The sequence below is a fragment of the Rissa tridactyla genome, chromosome Z (assembly GCF_028500815.1).
Source record: "Rissa tridactyla isolate bRisTri1 chromosome Z, bRisTri1.patW.cur.20221130, whole genome shotgun sequence".
NCBI lineage: Eukaryota > Metazoa > Chordata > Aves > Charadriiformes > Laridae > Rissa > Rissa tridactyla.
The window spans coordinates 64321236-64345217 of NC_071497.1; the positions used below are offsets into that span (position 1 = coordinate 64321236).

The following is a 23982-nucleotide window of genomic DNA, read 5'->3' on the forward strand; positions in this document are numbered from 1 at the left end:
TGGGATACTTTTTGAACAAAAGAAATCCAAAGGACAGACATCCACACAGTGGTTAATACCATTCTAAATACAGATATATTCCATACATTAACAGATTTCAATGCAGAAAGATTAATCTAGTAGTAATTCCAATGCATTATTTATATCCTCCTAAAACAGCTTACTTTTAGAAACCAGATTGGTCTGCTGCGCGGTGCTGCAGAGGGAAACAACATATTGCCACAGCAACCACAAAAATGGTGTTCTGCTTTTCAGTTTAGTAGCTCCCTGTAGAAGAGATTTGATCATCCAGAAGAAATCTGTTTCTGTTCAGCATTTTTTCTAATGCATAAAATCAAAATTCATTTTGCTAGTACACCAAAATCAGTATTCCTCTTTACTGTAACATAATTAACATTCTAATTTCAGTCTGGATTTTGGACTCACCTACAAGTAGGGAGTACTACTTACCAGTACAAGCTGTGTCATTATGCAGGCAAGAGGAACTGCCCGGTCTGCCTGTATCTAATCTTCAAACAATCTCTTTACATATCTTTTCATGCAACCTTGCCTGTTTTGTAGCAAGTGAGATTGAGCCCCGAACCCACTTAAGACCTGGGAAAAATGCAAATTATAAGAATTGTATACAATTGTCCACATGCAATGCTACGCTTCTTTGCTATTCTAGAATCCTACTTTTCCAATCTTGTCAATAAAACAAACAAGTAGTTCTCTAAACCCCAACTCTACTGCTAACAGGGAGGAATATACTTAATAGCTTCTGTAAGATGCAAGATTAAGTCTTTGTGATCTTTACAGGTATAATAAGTTAAGTATATCTGCTGTGCACCAGACTTGAGGAATACAAGGAAATTAACCTGACTGAAGAACAGCAGGTCCTATCTAGGACTGGATGTGCCAGTGCTGGCAGGTCTGCTACCACAGTGCTTGGTTTCTACAGACTTTTGTTTTATGACTGGTATTTTTTCCTTTTGCAATGTTCATGTACAGCATTTCCCAAATTAGAGCACTTAAGAGTCTCCTACGTTTACCCAACTTCCTTAAATTTCCTAAATACGAGCAGTTATTCCAAGATGAAACTTACTACACCATAAATTGTGGATGAAATGAACAAAGAGGGTAAAAAATATTGAGGAAACACAGAAAAATGAAGAATGTAAGTTTATTTCCATATGAATGACTGGCACTGAGTTTTTACTCAGCATAACCTCAGGACTAATGTTTCGTTCTAATCATACGTGCCTTTTTTTTTTTTTTTTTACAACAAACCTTCTGTTATATCCAATTGGAAAACAGTCAGAATGCTCCAAAATCACCTACTCTTTCCAATTCAGGGAGCCCACTGAATGTAGCACTTCACATTGCACAGTTTCTTTCACTATTTAATGCTTTTTCATCCTTCACTATGTCTGTGAAGTCAAGCCCTTTTTCATGTTTTAATGAATGTTCTTTGCTCTGTTATGAATTAAATAGCTTTCTATGACTTATTTTCTTAACCCATGGATTGCTTTGCATAAGAATGATGGGAATAATAGTTGGGCAAGCACACGGTTGGAATTTTGTTTTTCCATTAAAATGCATTCCAGAGTTGCACTGTAATTCTAGCACTCCTCTTCCTGAGACATACTAATTTTCATCTGCAAATGGAAGCTGAGATATTATAAATTAGATCTACTTGGACCTTCTGATTTTAACTTTAAAAAAAGGCCATGGAATTGCTTTTTCTTCCCCCCTTTTTTTTGTTAGACATTTCTTCACTTTCTATACAGCTTTTACTAAACCGTGAATTAAAATTCTTGTAATTAGGGAAGAGTTACAGACTCATCTTTCTTCACCAGTTGCTTCCTCTCAGTTTCCCTTAGCTAAGACCACATTTTAGTTCTCAAGCTGCTAGCTAATTATCCGCAATTTGCTTCAGAATCTGTATTAGCAGTGCACTTTAGCAAAAAGTCTAAATCATAATCAAAACTCAAAATGGCTTTTAAAAGCTATTGAACAAAATATAAATGAAATAGATAATGCCATTAAAAGTTGGGAGAAGCATCAAATGATTTATTTCTTTGAGTAAGTGTTCATAACGTCAAATATTTATTTGATTATACATACTTTTACTAATCATACAAAATTGATTAGTGAAAGTAGGGCAAGCTCTCCTTACTCTCTACATAGAGGAAAATGAGATATACAAAATATGAAAATAAGACCACTTAAAATTTTTCAACTTTTTGAGCTACAGAGGATTAAGATTTGGTTAACCTTTTGTCAAACTGTTGTATTTCTTTTATAAAGAATATGGGGAGGACGCCTTACTTAATGAAGACGAATATGCCTCTTTCTGACTGATGGCATTTTAAAAAATGTGAGATCATTACTGAATACGAATGTTTCTTTTCTGCATGTTCACTATGGCCAAACGTTTTCTTGTTCATACTGCAATCTCCAGTCTTTAGAAACAACACATCAAATGTCCTACTGCTCAAATGAAAGGTGAAATAATTTTAATTAGAAACTTGATTGCAAATTACTAATAATGGGAACTGACAGATTTCTAGCATCTTCACAAAAAGCATATATACTCTTGAAAGAAAATAAAAAAAACCCACCACACATTCTGTCCCCCATAATTCTAAATTGTATTAAATATGAAGCAGGTTTTTAGCCAAGTCATCTATAAAGGAAACCTTTCCCTTCTGATATATGATCACTTTAATTTAGGTGTTGATATAAAGCATTAGGGAAGCACATGATATCAGAACAAGAATTGTACCAAATAAAATCTTAGCAATAGCTAGCTTTAAAAAATACATGTTGTCACAGCTTTACAGCCATAAGGGTGTTAGATTATAACACAGGAAACTTTAAAATAAGTTTTATTTAACTTACTGGTATAAGTTTATACTTTGGATATGAAAAAGGCATTCATATGCCCAAAAGACTACCAACTTCTTCACTTCACCATGAGGAAAAAAAAACACCATAAAATTTAAAAAGAGGTCATGGATGAGACACATTCATAGATACATTGACCACTACAAAGCATGAAGAAATAGTTCTTTAAAAAAAAGATGGGGAGCTTTAATTCTCCTATGTTAGGAATACCTTTTTTCCTGAAAAAATTATTTTTGAATTTGAAGAACTAAACCCCACCCCCTACTGAAATCTCCATGCAAGCAGCATTTAGTTTACCTCAGTTTGTATGTATTATTCAGAGAGTTTAGTACCATGAAAACCAATTAGAAATATAAAACTTACTCAAATTCTTAGTCACTGCATCAGTAACAATTTGTAGCAGTGAAGGACTACCGGCCTGGGGCACAAAATTCTATAAAATTTTAAGTTCTTTTCATATGCCAAGTCTCATCTTAAACTCTCTCCTTACTCTGTATCTGATGTGGTCCTTCTGGTAATACACAGTAAAACTCATAAATATGAAAATACTTTTGTATTTTTGTTCATACCATTGTTGGACTTTGATTTTTATCTGCTACAAGTAATCTTATATAACTGCAATGTAGTCTGCTCTTCACTCTATCTGTGTAATAAGAATTCACGCTGCAATTATGGGATGCACCTAACGACACACCACTGCAACCCACCTCCATGAACGGGTTATTGCCTGTCTTAGCTGAGGGACAGCATATCTCATAAATTGTTATGATCTACGCTGGCCGTGCACTTCTAGGAAACCTAAAATAATAATTCCTAATACTTACAGTTTATACAAGAAAAAAGGATACAGTATTTCTATAGTTCTAGCCTGCTCATCAAGATTTTCTTGGACTAGCAATCAATATAACCTTGGAACAGCAGCAATGATCCGTATGCTCTTTATTAAAACAACCCACTTTTTTGACAGTCAACAATAAAATACATAACTCACTTAACTGGGCTTAGTTTCTTTCCTGTGTTGCTTTTGTCCAGCAAGATACAATGCCTGGGAAGATGGATCAGGATCTTATCCATGCCATGGCACATCACCCCAGCTGTTGATTCTTAGGGTTGTAGCACTAGTGGTAAAACATTACTATTTCAGGTAGAGGTGACTGCATTTGCAGACTTTGTGTGTCTCTTTTCAGAAAAACTACACATTACCAAGGATGCTGGAAAAGTACAAAAAGGTCAGTGAAAAGCATTGCCTGTTCTTAGCATACTAACAACCAACGTTGGCCTGACACATGAAGAAGCAGATGATCTCCCCTTCGCAAGACAGGCACTTAATGCACAAGAGCTCAGGCTTCTGCTATGCTGAGATTATTCTATAGTATTTATACATTCTGAAAGTATCTTATAGACAAGCAGCTTGTTCTTATATATTTCACTTAAATGAAGGAATACATTCACAGCACAGCCAGCTATTTTGGTCTTCGGTAAAGGTATATTATGACAGTGTAGGTACAGTATATTCTAGTCTATATATTCTAGCTTCAAGACAATCAGAAAAAACTTTAGTTTACAGAGATACACTGAGACAATCCTGATATGCTACATTTATCCAGTAGTAGTGCCCTGAGTAATTTTCTCTCTTTTCCACCGTATGAGTGAAGTGTTAAGTAGTTTACAATACAATCCATGAAAGAAGGCAAGCAGAGCTTCTTCCTGACCAATTCCTGGCAAGTTTGCATGACTCTCTATCCCACTGGTTATTATTAATACCAAATTGTGTAAAAGACATATCAAACAGTAGAAGAGGTCAGGTCAGACAACGCCCTCAAAAGCTGCAATCACACATAACCGCATGAAAAGACTGCAGCTAAAAGTAATTAAATTCTAAAGAGTTGGGGTCTAAAGGTTTGGAACAGGAGCTCCAGATGCATCTCAGAAACCAGCAGATTTTACGTGCTATTTCCCTCAGATACAACCTCCATACAGACCACAACTGCAATTCAACAAAAGTAAGTCATGCATTTGAGCACGAATCCATCATTGTTAATACCTTCTTGTTAATCCAGTTTATAATCAGCGACAGAAGTAATCTCCTAATTACAGAAGTCGCCATGTAGTAACAATAGTTACAATCAAAGAAAAAGCAATGATAGACAAGCCTTGGCTCAGAAGCTGCTCATGCCCAGAATTTCTCCCCTCCTTCTATCAGCTAGTTAAAAAAGATGCTGCTTCTTACTTGTAACCACGTAGCCCTGTAATGCAGTATTGCTGCTAGGAACAGCCACAAGCTTTGTACTGAACTTGGGAGTCCTGGGGCCCAGCCCTGGGGGCCGAGGGTGGCCATGCTTCTCTGGCTGAACTTCCCTTGCCCTGCCTCCCACTTGGTTTTACGGGATCTAGCTGCGAAAGCAATTTCTCTAACTGATCAGACGCCTGGGGCTAACTTGTTTTACTTTTGTTATCTTTGTATGGTACAACCACTGACAGAGGATATTCTATGTAGAATGAGATATTTACAACTCTGATATAATGATGAAGTGTAAAGAAATACAGGCCTGCTAAAGACAGTGGAGGTCTTGAGAAACGGAGACCCAGGATGCACAATGGAGGAGTACTGGCATGGAGCCACATGAGATGGGGCACTGGGTTGGCACTGGAGACCACAACAGCTATAAGCAATTTCCCAGGGGTCTGTTAAAGAAATGCAGACTTGGGCCTGGACAGAATTGGTTTTAAGGGTGACAAACAGAACAAAGAAACGGTATCTTACATACATAAGAGTCACCACATCAGGTAATCTGGATGTAGCATGAAGCTGCAGAGCACTGAAGAAAGAGCAAAGGTATAAAAGTGTGTCACCAAACATGCAAAAAATTATCTCAAGTGGATTCTGGGGTAAAGAAAAAGAAACGATCAACATGAACATCATATTGCTCCCAGCGAAGGGCTCCAGATGCTGGCAAGCGGCAGTAACACCCCTCCCACCAGACCCCAAGGTCTGCTGCCACCGCCCAGCCCTGAGACGCAGTGCCATGGGCAGAACCGCAGGGATAGGGGAGGAGCAAATGAGTGCATATTATTCTTTCTTTTTTCTTTAACAGTTAAATCTGGAATAACAATAATCACACTTTTAAGATTTCAGTTATATGAAGAATAAATTCTTTGGCTTAATATACACAACATGTGTTTCTTCTTTGACCATAAACAGGATGCGCATGTAACACCCTGCAGCCTTGCTGCTCAATGTCTCTTAAACCATTAATGCCATAGCACCATCAGTGCAATACTATTATTTCAGAAAGAGTAAATCATAAATATATCAGGACAAGGACTGTGAACTCTGCAACTACAAGTTAAAACAGAAGCACTTCAGTCTTCCTTATATCAAAGTTTATTGTGCTTTAAACGTAAGTTCAACCGGTTAATTATGGAACTTAAAAATTGCTATGTTATTTTGAGAATTTATGCAGAGCAGGAGTGGTTTTGAACACTGAAATCAAAGTTTCCACCTTTTCCAGGCTGGAAAGGTTTATATCAATATTTGATCTTCCCTTCTCTTACAGTCATTTGAGGAAGTGAATGTGAAAGCTGGTGCGGATTCAGTACGAGCTGCACAGTGTCAAAATGCTCTCCCACTACTGCATCCCTCAGTCTTAATCCTGAGGATTCACAGCTAGTCAGTCACTGCAACTGAACGTTACTTCATATTAAAACCACTGTCTTTTGGTACAGATCTCAGGTTATGGGATTAGGACTGCCCCTTTTCTCCTGTGTTTCCTTTTTCCTTACTGTAAGTAACTTCTCCAGGGCCTCGTATTTCCCTAACGAAGGTCACAATTGAGACCTTGCAGTTACTGCTTGCCTCCTCCAGCTGTGATTTCATTTCACTTCCTTCTCCTCCTGCTTCACTTTGGTACCAACACTAAATAATGCTTTTATCCCTCCAACAGCCAGATGAGGAATCCATAAGCAGAATCCATAAGCAGTCTGAGGATAACTTTTGTTATGAGTATCATCATAGAAAGAGTGACTGAAATCCAAGTACATAAACACATAATGAGACACCTGAAGCATTTACAGTTTAAATGCAAACATGACAAAGCAATAAAAAGAATTATAAACCAATGTACAGATGAAGAAGATACAAACATAGATTTAAGTGAACTAAGGTCACAAGTTATACCTTTGAAGCTGAGCACCTTCAACTACAAGACTGTCAGTTGCTAGAGAACATCAGTACGGACTTGAAAACTCAAGGATGCCAGGCAAGATAACAGCACCTGAGAGTGTGGATAAACAAGCAGTATCTAATCCACCTGTTTATCCTGGGAGCATGAAAGCAAACTCACTTCATGAAAACTGACCACTAGTCACCTTTGTAAGACAAAACTTTCGTGTTTTAAAAAAGATACAAAAGAATTGATGTTGTGTCAAGTTATAAAATGAAGCAAAAACGACAACAATATTTTTTCCGATGGATCAGGACCATTTCCAAGAGGATATTGCAGTTTTGAAGGTGGCTACATAGTCTTCCTCTATGTAAAATGATCGTGAAGAGAAATGAAATAAAACTGGAGCAGCCACAAATGATATTTCTGTCTGAGATCCTTCAGAAAATTATTACAAGCTTCAGACATTACCAAACAATGCAAACATACAACAAGATACACACAAAAGGGAATCTATAACAGAAATAGTTCATCTTCTTAGCTATACCCACAATAACAAGAGCCATTATCAGTACTGGCAATTCCTAGAATTAAGTAGTTATTATCATACCCTAAAAATAGACCAGAAACCTAAAAATACCCCACAAACACAAATGTGCAAGAGCGTGCACACACACACACACACACAGAGACAAAATGCAAGTATCCCCCTCACAGGCATTAAGAGCTTCCCCTTGCAGAGCAGACAGAGGGATCCTGGGTCCCTCTGCTGTCAGCAGCCGAGCTCGGTCCCACACCTACTCCACAGAGCCTGCATCAGGGCAGGCATCTGGGGGGCAAGCGCAGGCCAGGAGCTCACAGAATCACTCCAATTCACAATCCACGGTTTATATGCTTCAACTTAATCATAGAGAGCATTCTGCCACAACACAACTTTTATGGGCACATTTTGGCTTACTGCAAGACAGAAAAAATGTTTGACGGGTAAAGTTATCACATTGCAAAATAAACCTAGAGAAGCAGCCTATGCATTTACAAAGAAATTCCAAAGCCTGAACAGCTCTGTTCTCTCAGACTGCTCACCAGAAAAGCTTTAAAGATAAAAATGAGATGCACAGTACCTTTAACAGGCTTAGGAGATTCACCTCACATCAAGGTTCTGCTGCACTGAAATACTTCTTAAAAGAGCAGTTAAATGAAATACTTCCCATTATCATTTATCAGAACTCTTTCACTCTGTCCACTCAAAGGCTTTTTCTCTGCGAAGTTTTACTATCTGATTGCTTAAGCCTGTGTGGTAAGTATGCTGGAAATGGTAACAAAGTACCACAGATCAGCTTCATGTTATAAGTACTGCTATAATAAATGCATATTTTTACAAGGAGGGGTGTCAGAATGATGAAGAAAAAGGACAGCAAGTGGAACTTGCAAGAAAAGGAAGGATATCTAGACTGGCACACAAAAGGGAAGCAGCCACAACAAGGAGTGCCTTGCAGAGGAGCATCCCCTTTTGCAACATATCAGAATGTACAGAAGATGCAGTTTTCCTGGGAAGATACCACAGCGATGGGAAACACAGCTGCACCAGCCGCACGTGCTGCCTGACACAGCGACTGAGAAGTAGGCCTGTTTAAATACCCCATCTCATGATCACAGACTTTCACCAAGGTTAATCAATGCAAAACCAAAATATTTTCCCCTAATACTACTTTTTGAAACCAGATGATTTATTTTACATACTTATTTTTAAATTTTTTGTACTTTGTAAACTGTATGCTTACTGATTAGACATACCAGATTTAACAACTGTATATCATTTGCTCTATGAAACTTAAAAATAATGTAGGAATTGGTTAACCATCATTTAAAAAGATCCAAAAGTATATTTTTATTTCTCTGTACAACATTTCATTCTTGAAAGTAATGTCTAACAAAGATTAAAGTGTCTGGAGAAACTGCAGATGACATGACTGTGCAAAGGCTTATATATACTGTGCTTTTGCATCATAATTTCATTTAACACAAACAACTATTGGTCCTATCTATCCTATTGCATGAACTGCAAACAAATAAAAACAATTTACTATCTAACCTACGCATAGTTCATTCAAATAAGCTTAGTATTTCTCAATAAAACATAAATATTAAATTAGACTTGATTAGTATAAAATGTAAAGCAATCACATTAAAAAAAATAATCTGTGAAATAAGGTTTACGTGAGCTTTACATGTCACTACACTTCACCTATGGAATATTTGAAGATTATCACAATGACATACCTACCCAAAGTGGGAACGATTTCTTGATCTGTGATGAGAGTTAGTATGTTTGCTCTTGCTGGCCGCACAGTATTTTTTTATGATGAGAAATTTTCTTTCAAAGGCATACATATCATTAGTCTTTCTACTGAATTTCAGAGCAAACAAAAACTGTTATTAATTTTAAGATATATTACTGGTCCTTCTCCCTCCCTCCCACCAAAAATTGCATGACCATTCTGTTCTGCTTTAGACGGTTTGAAGAAGGAAACCATGGTTGTATAATTGATAAGAATATGTAACAGTTCTGTTAGATTTGTGGACAAAATATTTACCTACTAAAGACTAATATTTTAAATAGCAACAATCCTTTACTCAAATAAAAATATTTGTGTTACAATAAATAATAAATACAAACATCTTACAAAAGCAAGCCAAACCACTAAAAAATAGCATAATTGATTTTAAACACCTACTTGCTTCTGTAGCCATCGTTCTCTTCTTCTTTGTTTCCTCCTCAAGCTTTTCAACTTGTTTCTTTCTCTCTTGTTCAGCTTTTGGTTGAAGGAAATACTCGTAGGCTGCACAAGACCAACAGGTGTGATGTACTGTTCCTCTTCTAGAGTACTTGTAGGTGAAGAAAGCTCCATCACAAATGGTGACCCATCAGCAATGGCACTCCCAGAAGATTGTCCAGTAGCTTCAAAATCACATTTACTTTCTGTTTCTCTATGTAGTAAGGTAGTAAAGGAAGTAACTCGAAACCTTTTTTGTAGTAGTTTGTCAGCACTCAATCTATATAGGTCCTGAAAAGAACTACTATCTTTCCTATTGGACTCCAATTGCAAGCCACTCCGTGTGTAAAGAAGTGGATTTTCATTTTGGCCATGGTAAATTGTTCCCATGCTGCAAGTTTCATATAACGCAGGTGACAAAACAAGTCTCTCTCTGATATTTAAATCCAAACTACGTGATCTTCTGTGAAAAGGTTTTACAGTGCAGGCATCATTCATAGGATAGGAAGCAGAAAGATTTCTTTTTTTATATAATGCCTTTAAGGGAAGTTTTTTACTTCTCATCTCAAATCCAGGAGCTCTTACTTCTAGACAAAGTGCTTCTGTTAATCTTTCAGTTCCATTATTATTTCTGGCCATGTATGAAATCCCTTGATTTCTGATTTTCAAAGCTGCAGTTTCCACTTCATGGGACGTACCCTTGCTAAAACCAGGCTGAATTTTGAGGAGAGGTAACTGTTTTCCTGATGATTTTGCCAATTCAACAGAGAAAGCTGGCTGATAGTCAGTCCGAGTTTTGCAGAAATGTATATTTACTAACTGTCCACAGGAACATTTTGTGTTGCAAACAAAGTTAAAGCCCCCTAAGCAGGCCTCACAGAATGGACAGTGCAGTTTTCCAATTGTCCACTGTGCCTATTGACAAGAAAAGAAACAAAAACATCCAACACATTCATTGCAAATAAGTGATTAAGAAATCATCACTAGAGTTACTTTTCTCCTTTAATAAAAGGATTTCCTTTTTGTTTTTCAAACACAATAAAAGAGACTTCACGGCAGAAAGAAAATCCGCCATAAATAATGTTTTGGTCAAAACTCTATTTGCTGCAGTACTAACTAATTCTAAGAAACCTAGAACACACATTTCAAAATGTAGTGGCTTTGAAATATGTTTAAAATTTGCCCATAGATAGTATAATGCTGAAATACTAATGAAAACATTAGATCCTTTAAAGCAGTGAAATCAATTTACCATGTTAATCTGGAATTGGCAAGCACAGTTTCCCAGCCTAGTCTTCTGAGTGCTGATACATTTCTTGCATACTAAGTACAGTGGAAGGAGATTTCTTACAAAACGAATAGAGCTTTTTACTTCATTTACCCCACAAAAGCTTGAAATGGTACTTGTATTTTGGTGTATGTAGTATTACAACACAATTTATGTGCAGATAGCACGACAAATCCTTAATACTGTGTCTATACGGAGACAGTTATTTTCATTATTTGTAATTCTATGAATTTAATTTCAATTCTAAAGGCACTTTTTCAAACGAAAATATTTATCAAAGATCTATAAAATCCTACATATTTGCACAACTATTGGTATTTTCAGTAAATATATTCATCTGTCAGCAGAAACATTTTTGAGGATTAAAGTTACACAAGAGTTTGTAGAATCAAAGCCCAGATCAGAAACAACATTAACAACTCCAGTCACACATTACTCACTAGTGTGCCTAAAGTGGGGTTGAGCCATGAATACAGAACCTGACCAACATTTCTAGCTAAAGCCTTGCTTTCAGTTGCAAATGTCTTTCAAGGTAGTTTGGGAAGATGATTCCATGACTGATGCTTGTCTGATTGAAAGCTTCAGAAAGTTTCCCTAAAACCAATTTTGCAGTTCAGAAAAAAGACTTGTGTGGAAAAAGGATTATTTTTCACATGCAACGTGAGAAAAAATACTTGAAACCTGTCTTTAAGAAACTTACTCCTGCCTTGCGGGTTGAAACCTCAAAATTTCACAAAGTATCAAAGATGTGTCTTTCATTACACCTATGAGAATCTGTTTAAATCTGCATATGTTTTAACTTAGAGAAAAAAATCTCAGTTTACCTATGCCCAAAGGCGTTCAAATCCCTGAAAATTCCTTGAAGAGGCACAGTCTCTCTCAATTTATAAGGCTGACCAATGCGTGCATATGCCATTCCCAAAGAAGTATTAAGCTGGTTCAGAGATTTACTATAAATCTCCCACACTCCATTTCCCAGATGCCATGGGCTAGGCAGTAAAATTCAGGAAAAAGACCTTTCTAGCGTCTTTAGTGAGTCTTTCTGGCACTCAAAACACTATGGAATAGTAACCTGGATCTCTCAAATGGAGAGCAGGATTGATTCATGAAGGTTAGGGAAGAAGGCCAGGAGCCTGGCAAAAATGGGAATGCAAGAGACAGTAGGGAAGAAAGGACATCTCTGTGTCCTATAAGCCCAGAGACTGGGAGATGAGGTACAGCACTAGGGAGTCCAGGACTGATTTAGCGTAAGTTTGGCAATGGACTGTGGAAGCATTGACTCAGTAAAAGAAGTAACAGCCTACTAGTGGAGGAGGTGGTAGGGGGAAAATCAGCAAGATCTGAAAAGGAGTTGAGGGTACACAGATTTAATGATGGACTGCACAGAGGAAAAACTGGGAAGGGTTAGTCACAGAAGCTAAAACATGTGATCAGTGATGGGGAAAAGAAAATGCAGGTCAATAAAGGTCACTAGGAGCACTAGCTAGATATTTATAATTATTGAAGATTACTATATGCTAATGCCTGCATGAAACCCGATGAGATTGGTTAAGAACAGGGACAGATGGCAAAAAAGAACTGGCTGGGAAGCAGTGGGTTTTTACAGCCTGCAAATAGACTTTGTGCTTATGTAAAATGATTTAGGAGTCGTACAGGAGAAAATAACACACGATCACAAAATTATTCAGAGACCAGGAGGATCTGGGGATAAGTTAGAATTGTTTAAAAAACCCCACACATTTATCCATAAAGCCACAGGATATTTCCAGAGAAGTCTGAAGCGAATGAGGCAAGAGTTCCCAGGATATTAAAGGACAAAATGAATGCTAAGATACTGAAGGTGTTTATAGAGAAATGCGTTCTCTGCAATGCTGAGTAAATATGTTAAGCCTTTTCTGAGCAGTCTATAGGTTTTGTGTGAATAAACATAAATACATTCACCTATAAATGGGCAGGAACAGAATTTATCACTTGTAGGTTTTGTGCATATGTTAAAAAAAATATTTAAGAGGGGAAAAAAATCTCTGGTAATGATAGAAGTTACTGAGAAAAATTCCCTCAGTTAGAAGGTCTCTGTAATATACGTGGACCTTGGCAGAAAAATGCCCTTGAAATTTGTTCCCCTTACTTTTTTCACATTTTGAATGACAAAGATGCAAGCAAAAAAAGATCTACCTTTTCAATGACACATTTCACCCACTCTGGGATGGCTTCTAAGTTCACATGCCATACATTGCAAGACTCCTGAGCAGCAGCTGAAGGTTGTGATGTCTGTTAAAAACAAGAATTATTTTATTGATATTCAGCATTCAGGTAAGCTTTTTTTGTTTGAATATAGCGAGAATTCAGCTTCCCAAATTCAGTAAATATTTTATTAACAAATGATAAAACTGAAATATATTGGTGCATTATTTAAGCTAAAAATGAGGTAGATGCTGTCAACAATTGTCTATTTATGAATCTAAGGACATTGGACAGACTCCATTGTGCGGATGGAGGCGTTTGGAGGTGGTTTTGTTTTGTTTACAGGAACAGAAAGTATGCAATTGCTGATCTTCCAAGTATATTCGGAAATTGATTTCAGAAGCACTATCAGCTGGCACAATTTTCCAGTAACAACAGGAAAATTTGAGTTCTAGTTCATATGAAGACTGTGCTCAGTACTGCACAACTATTCTAATGCTTGTCAGAATAACTAGCAGAGAAACCAGGTACTCTTAGCAACTTTTGAGTTTTTACTGCAATGATGTGACTGGCTGAAGAGAAAACAAAATATAAAAAACTGTAGCATTTCACCAACTGATACTAAAATAAAAATGTTTACCTAACTACCTTTTAGTACAGAAGTGATACTAGTGCAATTAAATCTTTTAATATGGTTTAGAATGTCAGCAAAGTTACAAAGATGGATAAAAATATAAGGAAACTGGCGAGTGTTAAAGTCTTAAAATCAGTTGTTAAAATTTATGAATATGGAAAATCACTGACTCCTATGTTATGAAACTCATGGGAATAAAAGTTTCATTATGCTGAAGATTGAAAGTGGGGCTATACACAGAAGACAGAACATTTTAGCAATTCTCCAAGTAATGACAACAGATAGATAGATCCGTTTCCCACGTCTACGCTATTGTCTTCCTCCTATCTGTGGAGAGTACTTGTACTTCACCTTGGATATAATTCTGATTTAAAGTGTTTATACTGCATTCATAACTTCAACATATGGTTTTAAGATTTGTTCTAAGATTTTTCTATTTTACTCATATTTCAGCTACATCTTTGACTGAAGGCCTAAAATTCAGCAGGGAAAGCTGACATACTGATAACATTACTCTTCTCATCATAGTGCAAACTTTGCCTCCCAGTGTCTCAGGAAGTAGTGTTAAATTACACTTTTATATCTGCTATCTACATAATTAGAGAAGGAGGTACTTCAATCTTGTGCACAATGATGGTGAATCTCCACTAGCAATTAAAAGCTCCACCATGGGGCACAGACAAAGATAACCTCCTTCTTTTCACTACATTTTTTCCATGAAAGGAGTTGAAATTTCCCCCCCACACACACCCAAAACCCACTCCAAACCATGCACAAAATAAAAACTCTTCAAGTATAAAGAATGAAGGCTATTCCAGAACTTCAAGCTCTGTAAGTGGACTGATCAAAATGGGGGTTATTAATAATACTAATTATATCAGGATCTTTAAAAATAGTAAATTAGTTTCTACCTCGATTGGTTATACCCTTCTTCAGTGCCAAAGAGAATGTTGTTGCATTTCTAGTGCAATAATATAAAAGATCAACACCTTCCCTTCTCTTTGCTTTTTCACTTTGATTCAAGATCATAGGATGTAAACACAGACTTGGGGCATATTTCGAAAGACTCTAAGTCTTTATGATTACTAACTTCCATTATAAAGCAGCAGGAAATAACTCTGTCATTGTTTATTCCATATAATGATTTTTCTGTTTATTTTAATAAAGATTATATAAATTACTAAGAAGTATTTTAGTAACAGGCACCCCCTCCCCCCAGGGCAGGCTAATCTTCTTAATATTTTTGTGCACAGATCATCTCCCGCTTTTTCAAAATGAAGGGCAAAAGTTTCTGATGTAGGAATATTTGACACATAGTTAACTACTGCAGTGGAAATTAGTATCAGTGTTCAAAACACACCTTAGAAACAAAGAGTTCTCTGTCAAGGCATATTAAAACAAAAAATTACTGCATTAAAACTGTCAAAAACGGAACCCATTTTTATATGACAAGTGGTAACACTATATACTCTACACAAGCTAGTAGTCAAATGTATCATGAATACCAGCCTTCATGCTGCAGAACATAAAGGTGATCACTACCTACTCAGCTTGACTAGCACTACTGCTTACATTACTCTCTATGGAATTGTCCATATTTTAGTACTTATCACCACAAGAGATTAATTACTAAGCGATGGCAAGTCTAATACTTCTCCTTTGTTTAAAAACAATGGCACTGGAAAAAGTTACAAATTCCCTCCAGATGCTCGACTTACTTCAGATGGTTCTTTTCCATGACATTTTGCAAGGCAAACAGAATTGGCTATATATTTTCTACATCTCCAGCAACGTAGAACATCAGCCTCTTGGTTACTCATTTCAGCTTGTGATTCTTCAGCTTTTTATGTCTATCTGTAAAGACCACAAAACATATAATTCAGTCACCTGTTGAAACCACACACTTTCCTCTTGTGACCCAGAAGTCTATCAATTGTCTCTTCACTATACAGGAGACTAATATTTTATTTACAAATAATCTCTGATCTTGTATAGCATGCCACCTAGACATTTTCAGTAGCAAAGTGCAACAGTTGTTTTTATTCACAGGTTGCATACAGAACCAGAAAGCAACAACAACAACAAAACAAAACAACTTGCTCAATATTTAGACAAAATACAGGAGAACTCCAGTTTTCCCAGAATACGTCCATAGAAATAAGTGATTGCTATCCTACACATTAAATACACACACATGATGCCACATAACAAAAATGAATGCTGACATAAAACCACAGAAGACAGTTTTCTCAATGTGCCCCTGGAGGCTTGCTCCCTTCAATTATCTTGTGTGGGAGGGTCAGTGCTGCTGGTGCAACAGAGCTTTTCACAGACCTGAATCAACCTCCTCCTAAAACGGAGACCTAAATTAAGACAACCAGGACAAGACAAGTATTTTTCTCTTTGTGCCTTGATATGTTATGATGTCTCTTTGATCTTCTCTAATTTGTTTTCAAAGCCTTCCCTTTTCACCATGCTTTTTCCAAAGGTCCTCCAACTCTTCTTTCTACCTGCTTCTGTTTTTACCCCGTTGTGCTAGCTGCATGAGAAAAATAAGAAAATCTTTTACGTCTATACATTCAACCCAAGCACTATGCTAGAGTTATGCCTACCCACAGTGGTAAAGTGTACAGCTCTTACTGACAGGGAAGCTGGGGCATAAAACTTAAAACCAGTATTAAAAGAATGTCTGTTCTTCCACAGTCCAAAGATAGGATTTTGCAATTATTTCAATGATTTAATTTTTATTTAGTTTTCACTAACTAAAGAAACTCTGAGGTCCTCAGTACAGGCTGTCTGAAGAACAGTTTGACTTATTGAGCCATACAGACTTCTGCATTTTCACCTTTTTTCCCCATTTCTACCTTTCCCTTTCCTGACTTTTTTTCTAAAGTTATCAAAGCAATGAAGAACACACACAGAGGTTATTCATTATTTTTTCATTTTTATCTGAGTTCTTCTTTCAGCAGATTTCCTACTTTTCTACGTATGTAAAGAATCTGAAACACAATTTGGCAAGGAAGAACAGAAACAACGTGTCCATACATTAGAATCCTAGCTGAAGTGTACATGCAGCTCTTAATAATCAGATCCACACTAAGCTTAGAAAGTGAAATTAAGGCAGACATTACGCCTTTTCTTGCAATGTCACATTCAATTAAAATGAATTTTTGTTAAAATTCCATTAACATATTTTAATGTAAGTTAAGATGGCCAAGCAAAAGATTATAGAAGAGGCACTTACAGAAAAGGCAGTATTTACACTAGAAACGTGTTTTGTTCATGACCAAAATGTGATGATTTAAATGCCTTGACTTTAACAGAATCTCTCGTAACTTTTTATTAACCTCACTATGTCAGTGCTGCTACTTTCTGTACCAGACACATTTTGGAAGTGCAATGTATAAGAATGATGGACCTCTCTATGAATGACTTTTTTTTTTTTTAAAAAAAAAAGTAAACTCAGGCTCTGAAAGATTTTTACAAGCAGTGTGTATCACTTTGCTGTGATAAATGCAGCAATAGACTTCACAGGGTATTGAAAGAATGATTACAAGTTATCATAGAGTAATGGAATCATAGAATACGATGTTGGAAGGGATCACAAGGATCATCTGGTCCAACCCTTCTTGGCAAAAGCACAGTCTAGACAAGATGGCCCACCACCCTGTCCAGCTGAACCTTAACAGTGTCCAATGTTGGGGAATCCACCACTTCCCTGGAGAGATAATTCCAATGACTGATTGTTCTCATTGTGGAAAATTTTCCTGTTGTGTCCAATCAGAATCTCCCCAGGAGTCTCCATCGTCTTCGTAGCCATCTTTTGTGGCCCCTCTCCGGACCCTCTCCAGCCTATCCATATTTTTTTTGTATAGCAGGGACCAAAACTGAACATGGTATTGCAGGTGTGGCCTGACAAACACTGTTTAGAGTGGGATAATGACTTCTTTATCTCTGCTGGTGATGCCCTTGTTGATGCAACCCAGCATCCTGTTGGCTTTCTTTGCTGCAACAGCACACTGCTCACTCAAATTGAGCTTGTCGTCCACCAGGACCCCCAGCTCGCCTTCCACAGAGCTGCTCCACATCAGGTAGATCCCGGTCTGTGCTTCACTCCTGGATTATGTTTTCCCAGGTGTAAATCCTTACATTTGCCCTTGTTGAAGTTCATAAGGTTCTTGTTCACCCACTTTTCCAGCCTATTTAGGTCTTCCTGCAGGGCTGCTCTCCCTTCCAAAGTGTCCGCTTCCCCACTCAGTTTGGTATCATCTGCAAACTTCATCAGGGTACACTTGAGCCCATCATTCACATCAGTTAATGAAGGTATTAAACAGCATTGGGCCCATGATCAATCCCTGGGGGACCCCACTTGTGACAGGTTGCCAGTTTGAAAAGGAGGTATTTACCACCAACCCCCGCCCTGGGTGCAGCCTGTCAGTCAGTTCCCCACCCACCGCATAGGCCACTTGTCTAGACTGTAATGCTTCGGTTTCTCTAGGAGGTGGCTATGAGGAACTGTGTTGAAAGCCTTGGAGAAATCCAGGTAGACAATGTCCACCGCTCGCCCCCCATCAACCGTGCAGGTTACTTTGACACAGAACGTGATCAGGTTTGCCAAGTGCAATTTTCCCTTGGTGAATCCATGCTGGCTTTTCACAGTCATGTGCTTCATTTGACTTGTGATAGCCCCCAGGAGGATTCCTTCCATAACTTTCCCAGAAACTGACGTGACACTGACGGGCTTATAATTTCCTTTAAGCCCTTCTTGTAGATGGGGGTGACATTAGCCTTATTCCAGTCTTCTGGAATGCCCCAGCCCTCCATGACTTCTCAAAGATTATGGAGGGCAGCCTCACAATGACGTCAGCCATCTCTCTTAACACCCTCGGGTGGATAGCGTCAGGGCCCATCGATTTGTAGGGGCCAAGCTCCTGTAATGGTTCACATACCAGCTCTTCCTTCACTGATGGTGGGTCTGTGTGTGTATCAACCTGGATTGCTGTCCTGAAGGCCTGGGGCCCAACAGTGCTGGTAAAGGCAGGTGAAGAAATTGTTGAGAACCACCTCTGCTTTTTCATCATTGTTGGTGACTAATTCACCTCTCCTGTTTAACAGTGGGCCAATATTTTCCTTCTGTTTCTGCTTGTACCTGAAGGGCCCTTTCTTGAACTTTTTGACATCTCTTGCCAATTTCAACTTAAGGTGAGCTTTTGCTTTTGTAACTGCTTCTCTGCATGCCCTGTCAATGTCCTTGTAGTTCTCAATGAGTATTCATCTGCTTTCTATCTCTGGTACGCTTCTCTCTTGGTTTTGAACTCAGAAGCTTGCAGTTAAGCCAAGGAGGTCTCTTGCTCCACCTACTTCCCTGACCTTTAAAGACGATGAACTGTTTTTGTGCTTCCTGGAGAGGGTTCTTGAAAAACTCCCAGCACTTGCTAGCTCCTTTATCCTCCATGGAATCCCTCCCAGCTGACCTCTGTGCAAGCTGAAGTTTGCCCTTCTAAAATCTAAAACCTTTGTCTTTGTACTAACCTTCAGTGGGCTCAGCAGGATACCAAACTCCACAATATTGTGATCACTGCAGCCAAGACTATTGCTAACAAAGCAGGTTTTCTTGGTTTGTGAGTAGTAAGTCCAGCAATGCCTCATTCCTGGTTGGCACATCTAACATTTGTAGGAGGAAGCAGTCCTCTATGCACTCCAGGAACTTGATGGACGACATGTAAGCTGTTGTATTGTTCTTCAAACAAATATCTGGGTAGTTGAAGTCACCCATAAGAACCACATTGTGTTGACCCAAATACTCCTTTGTTTGCCTTTTCGTCTTGGTTTGGAGATCAGTAGCAGATGCCTACTGTAAGATCCGCCTTGGAGAGGACCCCTCTGATCTTGACGCAGAGGCATTTGACAGGGCGTTCACAATCGCTGTAGTTGACTTCTATATATTCAAGGTTCTCCTTAACTTAGGGCGTGACTCATTCTCTGTTTCTTCCCTGCTTGTCTTTACAAAACAGCCTATAGCCATCCACCACGATCCTCCAGTCATGTGAGTTGTCCCATCATGTTTCATCTATTCGTATGATATCATAACTTTGTGACTGGGTGCAGAGCTCCAGTTCCTCCTGTTTGCTCCCCAGGCTGCATGCATTGGTATGCATACCCTTGAGGTGGCTGGTCTTCTGGTTCACATCTTGGGAGGCAGCTAAGGAACATTTGTCACTGCTCCTGTTGGTCTGGCTTTTCCCTAGTTGGTTGCAGTGGCATGAGTGTTGCCTCTTTGGACTCTGTTCCCTGTATCCTTCGGTTTAAAGCCCACATCAGCAAGTTACCCAGCCTGCTGCCAAATATTCCCCTGTCTCTTCTAGACAGGTGGATCCCATCCCTCCTTAGCAGGCTATAGTCATTGAAGAATGTCCCGTTGTCATAGAAGCCGAAGTTATGAATTTGTTTGTATCACTCAAACACCTTAAAGCTGCTCTAATTAATTTATTCTTCACAAATTCATAACACATTTCTAGAATGTATTTAATCTTACAATAGCTCAGTGAGAACCTCAAATGCTGCAAAATTAAATAACTCCCAGCAGCAAACAATTTTTAAGTAATTTCAGCATGATATCCTTAAGACTTTCAGATTCATACATGCTCATCAATATGTTAAGGGAAGAGGAAACAGGAATTGTATTTTTTCCCTTCCTCCCACTCTGTCTGGAAAACCCAGAAAGCTGGAAACACCACAGAAAGGCAGCGAAACTATTCACAAAGAAAACAACAAAAAATAGGTGAAGGATCAAGCAGCAGACATAGCAGCCAGAGAAATGGTACAAAGCAGATCAGCTTCCTGTTTATTCATCACTCCTTGAATGGGACACTTTTCCTTCTGGAATCCCTTCACTAGTAGTAAGTCCTCTTTGATATTTAGATCTAAGTTTCTTATACAATCTTAATTGTATAATGTATTAAGCTTTGTCCATTTCTTCTTCAAAAAGATTGCTAGAAAACATGAAGTAAAACCCCAAGAAAAAATTCTCAAATGTTCAATATGAAGAACTAAACACAAACCACTGAATTTCTGTTGAAAACCTAGTTTAGAATTTCTTTTCAACTAGCTTGCCCTTCATCCCCAAATGCCTAACAATAAGCAAATGAGTACAGCAGGACAAGTGGTTCTCAACGCTTTTTTTTTTCAAAAGTCACCTGTGTTCCTTTCAGAACACTGCAGCCATGAAGACTGCAACAATAATTAGGCTGCAGTGAAAAATTAGGGCACAGAAACTTGAGCGTTAGTTACCAGGAGTCTTGAAAAAATATCAGATGAGTAGCAGCTTTGAAGGAGGATGACAGAGAGAAGCTAGATGAGCTGTCCTAGCCAACAAGTATCTATACCAGAAGTTCCTGCTCCCAGAAAGGGAGGAGCTGATACTTTGCTGGACGGAGAAACAATTATGGAAGGCATTCAGGTACACATAATAACTTGCTGCTAGCTTCTGGTTTCCAACGTATTTCTGCTTAAAGAGGCACTCTTAAAAGCATACTTAACCAGTGTTTCTCAATAAAGTAGCACTTAGATGTGAAGACAGAAAAGAAAGTTTAAAGAACTGACTCCAGGCTGCCAGAGAAGCAAAACTGCAAGATGTGCGAGGAGCTGTGCCATCTGCTCCTCTGCCAGCTCCTGCTCGATTACGAACTGTTCTACCAGTTCAGCTATTGTTGTGTGTTCAGCTTCCACACCATGGACCGCTGGTTGATGAGAGAGGGTGGCCAGCCTGTGATAACTCCCTTATAGGAAGAGTAACCCACGTAATTAAAAGGCAGTTAATGTAAAAACGGGAAAGAATGTTACTTGCAATGCGTTACTTAACTTGCTAAAGAATCCTACTGCATGCGCTGAAGTCAACAGGTCTACCAGACACCGCAAGGGAATGTGGAACGTTTAAATCCCTTTGACAGGGCACAGACCTAAGAGGTCCATGGAAACCATGGATCGGCGCGTCACCTCTTCCTTGCATGACATCCCGCAGACCAGTACTGCCTGTTCCATGCGCTTGCAAGTACAGACATTAGCTGTTGCACATAATAAGGGACCAAACGAGCAGGAATACGGTGCCCACGTCCCCTGGGCTCCTGACCGCAGGCCACCAGGCAGCACGGCGGCAGCGGCCCCGCTGTGGGCCCGGCTCGGCGGCCGGGCCTCCGGCTGGGCGGGAGGAAGCCGCGGCGCGCCCGGCAGCCGCCCCCGGAGCGGCGCAGGGAGGGCCGGGCTGGCAGCCCCGCACTCCGGTGGGCTGGCGGGGCGCTTTGGGCGCTGACAGCCGGCGGCGGCGGCGGCACCAACAAGTTAACTCTGAGGAGAAGTCGGGCTCCGGCGCCCCCTCAGGCAGGCGCCGGTCTCGCCCCCGGACGGGCAGCCCCCGCCGCCCCCCACAAGCTCCAGCCAGGTGTCGGCACCTCAGCGCTCACCGCGCGTCCCCAACGCCCCGCTGTCCGGCGGCCCCCACAGGCAGGGCCCAGCTCGGCGGCGGCACCTCCCTCCCTCCGCCCCGCCCGCCCCGGCCCCGCTTGGCTTACCGGATCGCGCTGTGCCAGGCGGAGAGGGGGAGGCGACGCCGCTGGGGCGAGCGAGCGGGCGGGCGGGCGGGGAAGGGGTTGCGCAGCAGCAGCTGCTGCTCCAGCGAACGGGAAGAGACGGGAGACAAACGGCGCCGGAAAGCGCTCCGCTAGCGCGGCGCCCGCCCGGCCTGGCCGGCCGTGGAAGTCAGCCCGGGGCAGGCCAGGCCTCTCGGGCGGCTGCTGCCTCCCTCGTCGCCGCGGGAGGCCGGGCCCATGGCCGGCTGCGGGGCTAGCCCCTGCTATCGCCGGGGAAGGGGGCAGCGGCCTCACCCGAGGCCTGAGGGTGGCACGTCCTCTCGTCTCCTGACTGGCAGGGATGGAGCCGGGGTGGGGTCAGGCTGTGACAGCCGTGAAGAGGCACGGCGGCGAGCTGCGGCTAACTAGTGGAAAACTTCTCCATAAAAATTGGGACAAAACCCATATGTTTCTCCGGGCCCGAGGAACAAGCCCAGACCCAGAGAGGTTACTGCCAAAGAGCCAGGCCGGGCAGATCAGGGGGACCCACAAGTGCTGACACGCAGTCACATAGTGGGTGTCATCAGCAACCCCGGATTATGTGAATAGGCAGCTATGGTGAGCAGTCCGAGGATCAGTGCCAAACTGACACACAGTAAATCAGAAACCAAGGAATATTTCTGACTTCTTGTTCTGAGACAAGGATACTACAGCAGGGAGACTATATCGAAGGCTATTGAAGGCATCAGTGAACACTGAAACACACTGCAGTGGTGTAGTGATTTGTGCATAGAAAGTGGCACATACTGTTTTCACATCCATGGCACATGTTCACAGGTGCTCTATGAACTCTTCTAACAAGTGGTGGTGTATTCCAATAGCTACATCAGGGACATGTTTTATTTACCAGTAGCGTTGATGAAGCTGGAAAAAGTAATCCTTAGCTGCCTAGAAAAATGGATGACCTGACTTTCACTCCTGTAGAGTTCCTTTTATCAAAATACATCTTCTCCAATAGAAGAAATTACATTTTCTCCAGGTATTCAATAGTGCACTAGTGACTACCATAGGCGTTAACCCAGTTCCGTAGTCCTTTGACCCATTAGGCTGTCCCCATCAGCTGGGGTCATCTCCATGACCTGCATATCTATTATTTGATCACCTGTGCTGGAGGAAAGTGTCTTAGAAAATGACCAGAGAGGGAGTATTAGGAGAAATGAATGAAGAGAGGGAAGCTACTGGGTAGAACTTTTGGGACATGGTACTGAGCCCAGGAGGAAATTTATTGTTGCTGTTAACTGTTTTTTTGCACACTTGAACAGCATTTTATTAGGAGAAGCCCAATGAGCAGCACTGGCCTGTTTCACCCTTCACTGTAGGATTCATTGTTGGAAAAACTTTGGTAACACTAAGTGTTACAATAACCATAAAGCACAACATTTCACTGTAGGGAGATTATAGTCTTTTTTACATGTTATTTTCCTTT

General features: G+C 40.0%; 1 protein-coding gene across 3 annotated transcripts in view; it reads right to left on the reverse strand.

The window, feature by feature from the left end:
• The window catches only part of RNF180 (ring finger protein 180), a 75367-nt gene extending 52803 nt beyond the window's left edge, over positions 1-22564 (reverse strand). For 2 of the 3 annotated variants that reach the window (XM_054186884.1, XM_054186883.1), the window contains exons 1-4: positions 22500-22564; positions 15651-15786; positions 13290-13385; positions 9788-10741 (exon numbers count right to left, since the gene is read on the reverse strand). In XM_054186884.1, the coding sequence (XP_054042859.1) occupies positions 9788-10741; positions 13290-13385; positions 15651-15752 (1152 nt within the window). In that variant the 5' untranslated portion in view covers positions 15753-15786; positions 22500-22564. The remainder of the gene's footprint in view (positions 1-9787; positions 10742-13289; positions 13386-15650; positions 15787-22499) is intronic. The other variant, XM_054186885.1, reaches the window with a different exon arrangement.
• Between the last annotated feature and the right edge of the window lie 1418 nt (positions 22565-23982).